General features: G+C 42.5%; 1 protein-coding gene across 3 annotated transcripts; it reads left to right on the plus strand.

Annotated features, from left to right (window-relative positions):
• The first annotated feature begins 214 nt into the window (after positions 1–214).
• On the plus strand, positions 215–15,545 carry LOC123996767 (divergent protein kinase domain 1A-like). Of its 3 annotated transcripts, none has more exons than XM_046300447.1 (7): positions 215–368; positions 754–837; positions 13,172–13,306; positions 13,473–13,580; positions 13,854–14,030; positions 14,326–14,541; positions 14,729–15,545. In XM_046300447.1, the coding sequence occupies exons 2-7, from the start codon at positions 784–786 to the stop codon at positions 15,323–15,325; spliced, it is 1,287 nt and encodes a 428-aa protein (XP_046156403.1). In that variant the 5' UTR covers positions 215–368; positions 754–783; the 3' UTR covers positions 15,326–15,545. The 3 variants fall into 3 exon arrangements, with proteins under 3 accessions (XP_046156403.1, XP_046156402.1, XP_046156404.1); XM_046300446.1 differs by lacking the exon at positions 215–368 and adding an exon at positions 521–628; XM_046300448.1 differs by lacking the exon at positions 215–368 and adding an exon at positions 555–628 and having other exon boundaries at positions 759–837.
• Positions 15,546–15,891: the final 346 nt, after the last annotated feature.

Raw genomic sequence — 15,891 nt, forward strand, 5'->3', positions numbered from 1 at the left:
GCAGTCTACCGAACAGCTGTTCTTTGAAGGTACAAAGCAGACGTTTTTATCTCTATAGCAAATCATTTCTGGTTAACAATTAAGTACATCACTGTGATTGTTTTTGACCATTTTAATTGAAAACAAACAACAATCGTTTCTTAGCAAAGACCAATTTCTCAAGCAAGAATTTTGCGAGGGGAAAACTGAAAAACAGTCGTTTTTGGCAGAGTTTTGGAACTCTTTCTTATTGGTCTATTAACTAATTTACCGCTTGGGGATGTCTCCAGGCAGGACAAAACTCCATCCCACTAAAGCAGGCTGAAATGTCATGCAGTTTTTTCAACCAGCTCTTACACTAAAGGAGCATTATCATAATTTTCAAAATTGTAAGTATTATTTCAACGTCATTATGTGGAAATATTATAAAACGTAGATAAATCACGTTTTTTTACTGCACTGGGCCTTTAACATTTGTGACAGTATTGTAATCTATACGCCTTTATCAAGGACCCCTTCTCCTATACAATCCCCTCCTACTCTTGTCTCGTGGGCAGAGTACTGCAGCGTTCAAGTGGCTGCTATTTTGCAGCACTGAAAGCGCACTTCCAAGGAAGAGCGTATTTGACGGAGGATGAGAAAGGATTTGGTGAAATGGACTGTTATTATTTGTACACACTGTAGTTAATTATTGCTACACAAGAAGGCAGAATTGTGCAGAAAGAGATTAGATTTATATGTTTCGCTTCTTATTGTGATTTCTTCCTCTGGCAGGTTAGTGTTGTGAGATGTGCTCTATTTGCCATGGCAAGAGGTCTGTTTTCATGGGTCTGGCTGAGGAAGCTTATCTACATACAGGTAAACCCAGTGGGAAATCTTTCCTATACTTTATCGTGATCGGACAATCACCTATTCACTATTGGACAGTTGGGATTATTCATGTTCCTGTATGGTAGGCTACTTTGAACATTATAAGGCTCTTTTGGACACGATTTCATATACATTCATTTGCAATATTTTAATCTTCGGTAAATTGTCATTTTGGCCGTTATATGGTTGTGATTGCCATTATTGAGGCTGTTGTTTCTGATACAACTGTTTCTTTGAGTATTGGATTGATCCTATTTCATTTCCAATAGCGTACTTGCTCTGTCGATGCCCAAGAGCTGTAGTCATTGGCCCAATTCAGTAGGCACTCACCGTTTCTGTAGCAACAGGGATCATCCAGCTTTCACACAAGACAGGAGGATACAAGGTATTTTTCCATGGATGAGAGCACTGCATTCAATCCCAAGGACTGCTAGATAATGTTTTTCTTTGCATTCTAAGGTTGTAATGTTGTTGAAAAATTGTTGTTGAATTCTAAAATTCTAATGTTGTTGACACAAACCAGTTCACCTGGCACCTACTACCATACCCCGTTTAAAGGCACTTAAATATTTTGTGTTGCCCATTCACTGTATGAATTTCATACACAGTCCATGTTTCAATTGCCTCAAGGCTTAAAAATCCTTCTTTAACCAATCTCCTCCCCTTCATTAAGTGACATCAGTAAGGGATCATAGCTTTCACCTGGTCAGTCGATGTCATGGAAAGACCAGGTGTATATAATGTTTTGTACACTTAGTATACAGTGTATTTGGAAAGTATCGAGACCCTTTCACTTTTTCCAAATTTTGTTACGTTACAGCCTTCTTCTAAAATGGATAAAACATTTCAAAAATGTTTTCCATTTCAAAAATCCTTTCCATTGATCATCCTTGAGATGTTTCTACCAACTTGATCAAATCAAATCAAACTTTGTCACATGCGCCAAACACAACAGGTCTACACCTAGACCTTACCATGAAATGCTAACTTAAAAGCCCTTAACCAACAGTGCCATTCAAGAAAGTGTTAAGAAAATATTGACCAAATAAACGAAAATAATACAGTACAATAACGAGGCTACATACAGGGGATACCAGTACCGTGCCAATGGGGGGGGGGGGACAATGGAAATAGTCTGTGTGGCCATTTGATTAATTGTTCAGCAATCTTATGGCTTGGGGTAGAAGCTGTTAAGGAGCCTTTTGATGCTAGACTTGGTGCTCTGGTACCGCTTGCCGTGAGGGAGCAGAGAGAACCGTCTATGACTTGGGTGACTGGAGTCTTTGACAATTTTTGGGTCTTTCCTCTGTCTAGTATATAGGTCCTGTATTTTTTTATTTTATTTAACCTTTATTTAAACAGGAAAAGCCCATTTGAGACGGAGAGTCTCTTTTTTTCAAGGGAGACCTGGCCAAGAAGGCAGCAACAATCATTACATAATACATTACATAATACATAATACAGTACATTACATAATTAAAACATACAACAACATGATCCAGCCTAAAAAAAAAACATTTACACTCCTCTGTAAGTCTCCCATCAGTATTTAAATTCATTCAGTGACACTTGCATATCTGGATGAAGCATGGATTGTAGATTATTCCATGCGTCTGATGCACAAGAAGAGAAGGCAGTCTTGCCTCATACTGTGAATGTCCTGGGGACTTTAAGTAGCAACCACCTAGCAGATGGGTCTGGTAACTGCTGGTGGTGAAGGAGACCAGACTACAGAGGTAAAGAGGGAGTTTACCAAAAAGGGCTTTGTAGATGAACACATACATTTGTATCTTTCTACGCATATAAAGTGAGGTCCAATTTGGTGCAATGGTGGGTGAGTGACTTGGCATTTGTAATAAAGCGCAATGATGCATGATAAAGAGTCCAGTCTCTGTAAGACGGAGGAGGTTGCATGCATATACACATGTCACCATAATCAATTACAGAGAGAAAAGTGGCCTGAACAAGCTTCTTTCTAGCCATAAGCGGGAAGCAAGCCTTATTACGAAAAAACAACAACATTTCAGTTAAAGCTTGTCACAAGATTTTCCACATGAACTTTAAAGGACAACTTGTCATCTTTTTATTTATTTTTATACATTAGCAAAAATGTCAACCTGTTTTTGCTTTGTCAGAATTTTGTATTGTGTGTAGATTGAGGGGGGAAACTAAATGTAAAAAAATATGGATAAAGTCAAGGGGTCTGAATACTTTCTGAATCAACTTGGAAAGCTGAGGAAAACGGTGTAGACCATGTAGGAGATCCAACCTTTACAACGCGAGTGGTGTTTTACTGCAACTTATAGAGCCCAACTTTTTTTTATTTAGTTAGATATGGTTCATGTTTGTAGCTATTTTTTTCCCCCAGTGATCAACATATCTATTAAAAATGTAATTTATTTTACAGCCGGAATCAAAAACCCTGGTCTCATCTCATATGTCTGTTTTGTTCAGCCAAGAGACACACTCTGAGCTGCGTTTTTTGTTTTGTGCCTGTTTTTCCTTCACACCGCTGTGTGAGTAGCCATGTAAGTGAAAAGTGACAGCAGTCACAAGGGGGAGTGTGTGTGTGTCTGCCATTTTAGTCCCACAGAGGTTTTTCCAGGCCACTCTGCATCTTCCTAATGAGGTCATAACATGATGGTACACCGTCACGCGCCAGTTGGTCGCTCCAGTAAGACATGCCGATTTCATACATGCATACAGATGAAGTCGGAAGTTTACATACACTTAGGTTGGAGTCATTAAAACTCGTTTTTCAACCACTCCACACATTTCTTGTTAACAAACTATAGTTCTGGCAAGGCAGTTAGGACATCTACTTTCTGCATGACACAAGTTATTTTTCCAACAATTGTTTACAGACAGATTATTTCACTTATAATTCACTGTATCACAATCCCAATGGGTCAATTTACATACACTAAGTTGATTGTGCCTTTAAACAGCTTGGAAAATTCCAGAAAATTATGTAATGGCTTTACAAGCTTCTGATAGGCGAATTGACATCATTTGAGTCAATTGGGGGTGTTCCTGTGGATGTATTTCAAGGCCTACCTTCAAACTCAGTGCCTCTTTGCTTAACATCATGGGAAAATCAAAAGAAATCAGACAAGACCTCATAAAAAAATGGTAGACCTCCACAAGTCTGGTTCATCCTTGGGAGCAATTTCCAAACGCCTGAAGGTACCACGTTCATCTGTACAAACAATAGTACGCACGTATAAACATCATGGGACCACGTAGCTGTCATACCAGTCAGGAAGGAGACGCGTTCAATCCCGGAACAACATTAAATGACCTTGTGAAGATGCTGGAGGAAACCGGTACAAAAGTATCTATATCCACAGTAAAACAAACCCTAAATTGACATAACCTGAAAGGCCGCTCAGCAAGGAAGAAGAAGCCACTGCTCCAAAACCGCCATAAAAAAAGACAGACTACGGTTTGAACTGCACATGGGGACAAAGATCGTACTTTTTGGAGAAATGTCCTCTGGTCTGATGAAACAAAAATACAAATGTTTGGCCATAATGACCATTGTTATGTTTGTAGGAAGACGGGGGAGGCTTGCAAGCCGAAGAACACCATCCCAACCGTGAAGCACAGGGGTGGCAGCATCGTTGGGGGGGGGGGGGGGTGCTTTGCTACAGGAGGGACTGGTGCACTTCACAAAATAGATGGCATCATGAGGTAGGAAATTTATGTGGATATATTGAAGCATCATCAAGACATCAGTCAGAAAGTTCAAACTTTGTCGCAAATGGGTCTTCCAAATGGACAATGACCCCAAGCATACTTCCAAAGTTGTGGCAAAATGGCTTAAGGACAACCATGTCAAGGTATTTGAGTGGCCATCACAAAGCCCTAACCTCAATCCTATAGAAAATTTGTGGGCAGAACTGAAAAAGTGTGTGCGAGCAAGGAGGCCTACAAACCTGACTGTTACACCAGATCTGTCAGGAGGAATGGGTCAAAATTCACCCAACTTGTTGTGGGAAGCTTGTGGAAGGCTGAAATGTTTGACCCAAGTTAAACAATTTAAAGGTAATGCTGCCAAGTACTAATTCAGTGTATGTAAACTTCTGACCCACTGGGAATGTGATGAAAGAAATACAAGCTGAAATAAATCATTCTCTCTACTATTATTCTGACATTTTACATTCTTAAAATAAAGTGGTGATCCTAACTGACCTAATACAGGGAAGTTTTACTAGGATGGAATGTTAAGAGTTGTGAAACCTAGTTTAAATGTATTTGGCAAAGGTGTATGTAAACTTACGACTTCAACTGTAAATAAAACCCCAAGCAGATGTCCTACTTTGAGATATGGATTCCTTGTGATTGTTTTATCTAGGCAGAGCACTGTTTAAAATTGTACTCCCCGTAGCCTACAGAATTTCCCAGAATGTCACAAGTAATTTAATCTCATTAAACCAGACCAAAAATCTTGCGCAAACAGCCATGAGAGATTACAAATCGTTCCACAAAACATTCAACAAATCCTGAGCATCAAAAGACGTATTGTCTACAGTTGGGTCTGCTTTCCGACTTACTCGTAATAGTGTCAGACATTGCACTGCGTGTGACGGAAGTTATCACAGTGGTCCAAAATTGAATCTCCACATAGGCTACATACTGTGGAAGGCCATGGTTGTCAGGGGGTGCAGAGCTCAGTGGTCCAGCCGAGATAAAACTGCTCCATGGATCCTGTCTGTCTGTCAGGAGACAGGGAAATCCTGCCATGCTGGGTCCAGTTTATTGTACCCAGTCATCCAGATCTGACATCCAATGCTCCTTGAGTCCTTTACCACCAGAGTTAGACCCTGGGAATGACTCATCCCAAATGGCACCCTATTCGCTATATATTGTGCACTACTTTTGACCAAAGCCCTATGGGCCTTTGTGAAAGCCATAGTTGAGATCACCAAACACGTAGCCCTGGCTGCACATTTTAATATGGGTAGCCTAGAACCGTGTCTGTTGTGATTTGTCACCTATTTAACACATGTGATCAGGCACTGCTGTATTTTTGTATGGCAATTAAAAATAAAAATGACTGATGTCCATTGCCCACCCACCAGTTTTGTCCCTGTGAAGTAAGAGAGAGAACCAGGTCTGATGTGGCCCGAGCCTGAATATGAGGAACTGTGTCAGTATGTGCAATAGGGGGATATGATGAAGATGCTGATCATCTTATTTGATGTTGGCACAGTTTGACAGTGCTAACTAGAACACACATCCCCAGAACAGAGCAAATTATTCAAAGTTGTAAATGGTATGTTTCTGGAAGATTTGGTTACCTACATTTTAGTCAGTTAAACTCAGATGTGGGGAGGTTTAAGGTGTTTGTCAACTCATCTTTCCACAACTCTCCTCGAGAGCACGCAGGTGTTCCCCCATCTCTCCATTCTCTCCCATATCGCTTTCTCTTCAGTGCATGAATCTATCAGCATGTGTTCACAAACCACTGTTTGAGGTCTAAGCTTGTCCCAGAGGACATGGTGGGAGCCTAATTTAATCAATATTACTTAAGATGCAGCATTTAGCTGGTTAGTATTTTCTTCCCACCCCACTCTCCTTAGGTGTAAACTTAATTTGTATTTTGGATATGCTCGATAGGCTGAACTGATTAACTAATCTGGGGCAGAAGAGCAGGAAGTCAGAATTAAATGATATTGACATGTCACTTTGTCCCGTGACACAAGAGGAGAGCTAAAAAGCAATGTGTTAAGTTGTTGTGGCAATTTCTGCTATTCTGTGTGTGTGTGTAGGTTTGCGTGATTGTTTGTGCGTGTGTGTGTGCTTGTTTGTGTGTGCGCATATGTGAGGAAGAGAGAGCAAGGCTGTGTATTTTTGCATGCTTGTATGTTAGGAGACTGTAACTTACAACAGGCCATGAACATGTCATATGTATCTACACAGTATGTAAGTGAAAAGTGAAAAACTGGCCCAAAATCTGCTGTTAACATGTAGTGTTATTGTCGCAGTGTTGAGTCAGTGTGGGGATTGGGGTGTGTCCTCGACCAGGAGGGTGTGTCTTCGACCAGGAGGGAGAGGTGGCGTCTTTCTTATTGCCTGCTGTCCGACTTGGGACTGGGATGAGTCCGCTCAACCAGGCAGCGCGTAGCTCCTGCACATAGCACAGACAGAGACAGTGTTACATCTCCCAGAGCCTGCACCAGGCACACAAATAGAGTGTGTGATTCCCAAAAGGCACCATATTCCCTATATAGTGTTTTTGTAGAAAGAAGTGCACTATAAAGGGGATGGAGCCCTAATACACAGCTAATGAGGCAGCATTGATCCTGGCTGTTGTGACTGCTTGTTATTAATTACCAGCTGTAATCAGAGCTGTGGTGACGTAATGGGGTGTGTGGATGGGAAGGGCGGAAAGAGTCATTATAGGGCACTACCTTTGCCCTAAGATCCCGGGTCAAAAGTGGTGCACTATAAAGGGACACAGCCTTAGCCATTGTTTAGCCACTAAATAATCATGCATCCCACCAGGCCTTGGGTTTTATTTCCTTAGAAGGAACTGCAGAAAGTGTAATTGATTATCTCCTACATATTATGTCTGAAACGTGCTGGAGATACCAACATTTCAATCGACACACAGAGACCACTGGTGTGCTGGGACTATAGTCTAACTAACCCTAACTACAGTCCAGCCTTTTTAAATGATACCGAGCAGAGGTCCAGATATTTAGTCCATGCAACTTAAGGATGCACAACAAATACATGGACAAAGCACTTGTTATTTGTGATGTGAAACGGCTCTTTGGCATCCATATACGCAGGGAGAGAAGATAGAAATGTTCTCTGCTCTTGATCCATTTCTATGCTGACACTTGTTTTGCAGCCCTGCTCACAACTCATCCATTATTCATGATCATAAAGCTAGTCCTCTCTAATGGGCACTCTCTCCAGCTGTGAAGAGAGAGAAATGGAAAGAGAGAGATATATATGGAGAGATGGGGGAGAGAGAAAGAGGGATAGAGAGATGAGGGAGGGACATATGAACAGGGAGAGGAAAGGGGGATACCTAGTCAGTTGTACAACTGAATGCATTCAACTGAAATGTGTCTTCCGCATTTAAGCCAACCCCTCTGAATCAGAGATGTGCAGGGGGCTGCCTTAATTGACATCCACGTCGTCGGCGCCTGGGGAACAGTGGGATAACTGCCTTGCGAGGGATAGAGATGAGAGAGAGGAGATGAAGGGGAGAGAGAGGGGAGATGAAGCAGGGATGGATGGAGAGGGAGAATTAAAAGATTGGGTCACAGACAAAAGCAAACCATTTCCCTCCCTTATATTCTAGATGGGGAACACTAATAGGCTTATGCACAGTGCACACACATGGGAATCATCAAGCGTGGAAGATGTTTCCTGGTGAGAGCTTCTTTTTGTACCACCTGTGTAAACTCTCTGCTTGCATCTCCCTCTCTCTCATAGGAGTTACGCACCAGTAACTCATCTGTCCCAGCATCCATCTCTTCCTCCCAGGACTCCAAGTCTCTAAAGGAAGGAGGTGTCATTACTATTTGCTGTGTGCATTGTGCAGGCTCCGAGAGATATCACACTCAGTGCATCCCAAATGGCACTCTATTTTCTACCAGGGCCCATAGGGCACTATTTGCATTATATAGGGAGCCATTTGGGACGTAGCCTTGCTCTTTCCCCACCAGCAGGCTATGGGATCCTGTATAGGAGTGAGAAACGCATAATCACAGTTCAAATGAAAGCCCTCAAAACATTGATTTTTAAAGAACAACCACATATTTATTTTCCTTCAGAGTGTTATCTATAATGACTTTGCAGTTGGATGCAATTTACAGCACCTACCTACGCAATAATCAATATGGAACACAGTGTATTGTTTGTGTGGTCATGCTGCTTTGTAGCAGTTCTCTTAGTCTCTCATGGACAGACTACGTAAACATAAATGTTACTGTAGATCTGTCATGATTTGTACAATGGCATGCGTGAGATAACGAGAAGCATTAGTTCCGGTGCTTTGGACAAATCTTGGTTTCACAGATGTTAGCATCTTTTTCAAATTTTGAAAGGGGAGGGAACATTTGGCAATCGACTTGCCGGCAACTTGCAAAGAGAGAGGGTGGAGCTCTTTGTTTCAGTTCTGATACTCTTTCTGTCTTCCCACATATGGACCCTGAACTTCATCGAGCCTCTGACCAATTACACAATACTTTAGTTCTGGGTTAATCGAGATTAGTTCTTTCAGTTTAGGTTTGTAAAAAAACACTGGGAAAGTACTAGGACGCCTACCGATTTTATGCTCACTCTAAACATACAGTATATACAGTACACGGAGTATACCAAACATTAAGAACACCTTCTTAATATTGAGTTCCACTCCCTTTTTGCCCTCAGAACATCCTCAATTCGTTGGGGCATGGATACTGGCCCATGTTGATTCCAATGCTTCCCACAGTTGTGTCAAGTTGGCTGGAAGTCCTTTGGGTTGTAGACCATTCTTGATACACACAGGAAACTGTTGAGCATGAAAAACCCAGCAGCGTTGGAGTTCTTGACTCAAACCAACGCGCCTGGCAGGGAATACCGTACCCAGTTCAAAGGCACTTACATTCTTTATCTTGCACATTCACCCTCTGAATGGCACACATTCGCAATCCATGTCTCAATTGTTTCAAGGTTTAAAAATCATTATTTAACCTGTCTCCTCCCCTTCATCTACACTGATTGAAGTGGAATTAACAAGTTACATCAATAAGGGACCATAGACTGACCAGGTGAAAGCTATGTCATGGAAAGAGCAGGTGTTCATAATGTTTTGTTCGCTCAGTGTAAAGTCAAGTGTATGAGGTCTTCAGATTACTTGACCAGGGAATGCCACAAAGAAATTACAAGGAAAGCTACAGATTATGTTATTAGCCTGGCACTAATCATATTTTGTGGCACACCTCCCAAGTCAAGTGTATCTGGTTCTCTGAGAGACCGAGGCAGAGATCAGCCTGCATGTAGAGATGGACTACACTAGACAGCATGCTGTTGTAAATGACACTCTGAGCAGTTGTCGGTCCTGTGGAATGCTGAATATTTTAGGTTTAATATCAAGGCACTACGGCTGGGAGAACACTTATCTGGAAAGCACCAACTCTTCCCACAAGTATGGAAAGATCTAAGCACAAAAGGGTTAACCGAGATTCCAGCTCTTTGACCTCTAGCTGCTCCAACCACCGTCCAGGTCTAGGACCACAGAATGAGGTTGGGCTGTGGGGAGAGATGTATGCTAAAAAGCGGTTGCTCTGGACCTGCAGTCACAATAGAGAAGTGACTTGTGACTAGTCAGGAGCGGCAGCGTAGCCTAGAGCGTTGGACTAGTAACCGAAAGGTTGCAAGATCAAATCCCCGAGCTGACAAGGTACAAATCTGTCGTTCTGCCCCTGAACAAGGCAGTTAACCCACTGTTCCTAGGCCGTCATTGAAAATAAGAATTTGTTCTTAACTGACTTGCTTAGTTAAATAAAGGTAAAATAAAAAAGACTCCACAGCTCTCAACACTGAGATGACAAAGACAAAAGAGGAGAGTAATGGACTGACATTACAGTAAGAGGTCCTTTGAATAGAGAGAGAAGGATTAGATTAGAGAGTGAGATGGATACAGACTGAAGGGCTAAATTGATTTCAGAAGAGTCATCTTTACTGTCAGTGAAAGAGGGTGGGTGGAAGATGAAGGGAATGCACATCTGTCAAGTCCCAGTCTTATGCATCATCACTAATAACAGAGTTCTTATAGAAATCCAATTCAGAAAACAGGGACTCGCTTTTCCTCATTTGCGTAAAGGGTTCATCTTTAGAAAGTGGTATTGTGCTGGGCAAAGACGATGCAAGAGTTCACCTTTACTCACAATCATGTCGGTTAATCACTCTGTCCATTGTCATTGGACGGTAATGAAATGTGGGAATTGAGTAAGAAGTGGTTATAGATCCACACAGCATCACAACATGGAATAGAGGGAGAAATTGAGATTGGCACTCAAAGTACTGTATTAAGTTGAGAATTGCACAGAAGAGATACAGAGAGAGACAGAGTCATGTCAATAAAGCAAATTGGAACTGAAAGATGGAGAGGCTAGGGGAGTCCATCACTGTCAAACATTGGACATAGTCATTATTAATAGATGGAATAGAAAGGGTTTCTGAATGTCTGTTATTCCTCCACTCAGCCAGCTTTCTGTATTGAAGTAATGCCATTATTGATCTACTGAGAACATTAAGAAAGTCCATTTAGAATTATGAATCAGGAAGAAAATGTTATCAAAAGGCAATAACAATTTGGAGTGTCAAAAAGGTAAAGATTGCACAGTAGCTGTCTGCCTGTGTAACAGTATAATTTTAAACTGTCCCCTCGCCCATACCCGGGCGCGAACCAGGGACCCTCTGCACACATCGACAACAGTCACCCTCGAAGCATCGTTACCCATCGCTCCACAAAAGCCGCGGCCCTTGCAGAGCAAGGGGAACTACTACTTCGAGGTCTCAGAGCAAGTGACGTAACCGATTGAAACGCTATTTAGCGCGCACCGCTAACTAAGCTAGCCGTTTCACATCCGTTACACTTGTAACTAACCATGTATTACCACATAAAAACATTGGTGTTTGATTACAGAGCTCATAATCCATAGTCATTGTAATAATGAAGTATTACTGTACTCCACAAGGCCCTCTATAGGCAACTACCCATGTATATCCCAATTTAAGGCCTGTTTCTCCATCAATTGCTCTCTAATTAGAATAAACTAGTTCATTACTAACAGTTTCCTATATAGTGTACATGAATGTGCTGTTATAGCAGTGAGCAGAATTATGTTTTAATGAAAGACTGTAATATGAGTTAGATAGTTATGCAGTTGTGCAAATCAAATGATACAAACCCCCCAAAAAAATCTATTTTAATTCCAGGTTCTAAAGCAACAAAATAGGAAAAATACCAAGGGGGTGAATACTTTCGCACGCCACTATATGGGATCACATGAAATTACATGATTGACTCAATGCTGGCTCGTACAGAATATATAGATATGTCTCTCGCTCTCCCCCCTCATTATATGACCCACCTCAGTTCAGTGATTTATTGTTCTCTCTGTTGCAGTGGCCAAGTCGGTCTAGGAAGAACGAGTCACATGGTCTGTTCTCACAGATGGTTGCTAGACTACAACAAGCATAGATGCAGGCGCAACAGACACTGGGAACAAGACAGAAGGCCTCACCCCTCGTCCCTCCTTTGTCTGTCACTGGCTATGTACCAAATGACACCCTATTCCTTATATAGTGCACTTCATTTTACCAGAGCCCTATGGCTGTATCGACTCCCTGTCCCCAAGCACACTCTGTTTCTCTCTCATGCTCTCCCTCTCAATAACAATAGTTATTATTCCTTTCACGTGTTATACATTTTACAAGATCACCCAGCCCTTCTGGAGAGGAATAACACAGTAAACAGGTTTACGATGTCTGATTAGAGAATGTCAAGCCACGAGGGGTCTGGGATTTACGGCATTCCGGCCAAATTTCATTGAGTGGCATTTAGATTTCAAATGGATCTGTTTGCTGTTAGTTCCTGAGGAACATGGAGAAAGGTAGGATTTTCTGGCACAGCAATGCATTCGAAATGCATTCTGTTGAAACTTACTCAAATCTAAATTGACATTAGTTTTTGAGGAAGTGTCGTTTTGAATCTGGTTTTTCTATGAATCTTCATGTCTCACAACCTGACCCTGTTTTAGCGCAAATTATGCTAGTGTGTTATCTGTTAATCTCTCACCTCATCTATTCTGCAGAATTGTTATCAGACTGAATCTCAGTTAAACTTTTATTTCATTATGCACCCCAGTGAAGGAGCTATTCATTAATTCATTAATTGGATAACTACACTACTGGTACTAGACCAGCCTGTTTATGGAAATGACTGGAAATCCCTTTAGTGCTGACATTTCTGCTTTCTTGGTAATATGATTTATCGTTATTGCAACATAAATGTGGGGCAATATTTAGCATACCTATCATACATTTTCTACATTCCATGATATTTACTCATGTGGATAATCAAACTCACATTAACTAAATGCTGTTTACACGTCTTCAGTCTCACTATATCTGGGTCATGTTCTGTTCATGTATCATAAAGGAGGCTGTTCCACCTGAACTCTTCGAATAGGAATGTTCATTTATGTATTCTGATCATGATCTTATGTAATGAAAGTCATTACAGCTCTCTCGCCCCCTCTATCTCATTATCTACTCTCTCTCCCTCACTCCCTTGCTCTCTCTGTTTCAGGCCCGATTCTCCCACCTGCACATGAAGTATCTGTTCTTCTCATGGCTGGCAGTGTTTGTGGGTAGCTGGGTGGTGTATGTGGAGTACTCATCCTACTCAGAGCTGTGTCGTGGACACGAGTGCAAGAATTCCATAGTGAGTTCCCCATTTCCTTATATGAAATTAGTAAATTGATGGAGCGTCCTACTGGTTAAAAATATACTATTCCTTCAAATACAGCATTCCAGTGTCAGCTTCCATATTGTATTGAAACCATCCTGTGAGTTACTATACAAACCAACACCATGTCTATTTATCCAAGTGTGACAAGTACAGGAAAGGAGTGATCGACGGCTCGGCATGCAGAAGCCTGTGTGAAAAAGACACGCTGTACCTGGGGAAGTGTCTCTCTGCCAACCCGAACAACCAGGTCAGATCTGACTCTGATCCTAGTTCTACGGTAAATCTCAAGTCTTTCCTTTCCAAGATGTAAGAGGGAAGGAGAGCATTTGGAGGAGATCCAAGGATCTTCTCCTCCAATCCACCTGCTTCTCACTTCCTTCTGACATTGGGCAGGTGGTGTGGAGAGAGGACATGAGGAATCAAGGAAGGACTTTTGAGATTCACCCATAGTGTTTAGAGCTACAGTGCTTCTGTGTCTGAGAACTAACACGAGCATGTTGTGGGTCTATGTGTGTCTCAGGTGTACTCAGGTGGCTGGGGGGACCTAGAAGGGGTGATTAAGTGCCAAATGGAAGAGATTCCTCATTATAACCTGGGAGCTGAGATGGAGCACAGGAAGGAGGCATCGCCCTTCAACAAGCCCACCAAGGGAACTTCCGTGGAGAAGTTCAAAGAGATGGTCCTCAGCCACCTCAAGGTCAGAATACTGTCATCTCATCCCAGTGTGATCCATTAGACTACCAGCTTTTATTAATAGGTTCATGTCTACAACACTTATTTGAAGGTCTTCATAACACATTCATATTCCATACATTATGCATTTATAATCAGGGCACCAATATTTCATAAATGCTAATTGATATTGTGTCACAGTATTCACATTCACGTAACTTATTGCCATCTTTGTTAGTGTGTTATGACTTTAGTGGCTAGCGTGTTCATTAATGCAGTTCTGTTTACGAAGGTATCTCTTAACCTTTATTCCTCTCCAGACCAAGGTGGGTGAACAGGCCAACCTTCCAGACCTGGTGAGCCTGGTTTTCTCCGTGGCCGACTACAACAAAGATGGCCTCATCTCCTTGCCGGAGGCCCGCTCCACGTGGGCTCTTCTCCAGCTCAATGAGTTTCTGCTAGCAATAGTCCTGCAGGACCGAGAGCACACCCCTAGGCTCCTGGGCTTCTGTGGGGACCTGTATGTGATGGAGAAGGTAATCTAATAGGAATGCCCATTTATGAAGAATAAAAACAGGGATTATTTTCTTCAGACAACACAAATGATCTAGCAATCATGAGCGTATTTGTGATGAGTCATCACAGCTCTCTCCTCTCTGCCTCTTCCAATACCCCCCATCTCTCTTGTTCCCTTTTTCTCTGAACTTGTACGTGATGGAGAAGGTGCCCTATGCTCCCCTGTACGGCATCAGCCTGCCCTGGGTGGTGGAGCTGTGGATCCCCGCGGGGGTACGACGCAGCATGGACCAGTGGTTCACGCCCTCCTGGCCCCGCAAGGCCAAGATCTCAATCGGCCTCCTGGAGCTCGTTGAGGATGTCTTCCACGGGACCTTCGGCTCCTTCCTCATGTGTGACGTGAGTGCGGACGGCTTCGGTTACAACGACCGCCACGACCTGAAGGTGATGGACACTCGCCACATAGTCCCCGAGGCCACCTTCCAGAAAGCCATGAGGGAGCGGCGGTGCGACACGGAAGAGGACTGTCTGTACGGTGCCGACTGTCGCACTTCCTGTGACCTCACCAAGCACCGGTGTACTCCAGAGGTGACGCAGCCCAACCTGGCCAAGGCGTGCGGCGCACTGAAGGATTACCTCCTGAACGGGGTGCCGGCTGACATTCAGGAGGAGCTGGAGAAACAGCTGTATGCATGTATAGCATTAAAGGGCTCGGCCGAACAGATGGAGATGGAACACTCGCTTATACTGAACAACCTGAAGAGCTTGTTGTGGAAAAAGATATCGCACACTAAGGACTCCTAATGATGTGAAAACATAGGTACATCCAGATCCTGGATTTGAAAGTATTGATTGGAACAGAGTTTCTACCATTGTAAATCAGGACACAGATGAACACTACTGCTGCCCCCTCATGCTTTTTAGGGAACTATAATGAACAAATGTAAACGCAACATGTAAAGTGTTGGTTCCGTTTTTCATGAGTTGAAATAAAAGATACCAAGAAATGTTCCATATGCACAAATCTTCTCTCAAATTGTGTACAAATGTTTGAGTGTTAACCTATCCACCTGACAAAACAGCATGATCATTACACAGGTGCACCTTGTGCTGGGGACAGGCCACTGATCACAACGCCAGATGTCTCAAGTTGAGGAAGCATGCAATTGGCATGCTGACTGCAGGAATGTTCAACAGCACTGTTGCCAGAGGATTTACTAAATTTCTCTACCATTAACTGCCTCAGTCTTAATGAATTTGGCAGTACATCAAACCGGCCTCAGGACCTCCACATCCGGCTAATTCGCCTGTGGGATCATCAGAGACCAGCCACCCAGAGAATTACTTTATTTCATCAGCTGTCTGTAATA

This window comes from Oncorhynchus gorbuscha, linkage group LG15 (assembly GCF_021184085.1).
Source record: "Oncorhynchus gorbuscha isolate QuinsamMale2020 ecotype Even-year linkage group LG15, OgorEven_v1.0, whole genome shotgun sequence".
In the NCBI taxonomy this organism is placed as follows: domain Eukaryota; kingdom Metazoa; phylum Chordata; class Actinopteri; order Salmoniformes; family Salmonidae; genus Oncorhynchus; species Oncorhynchus gorbuscha.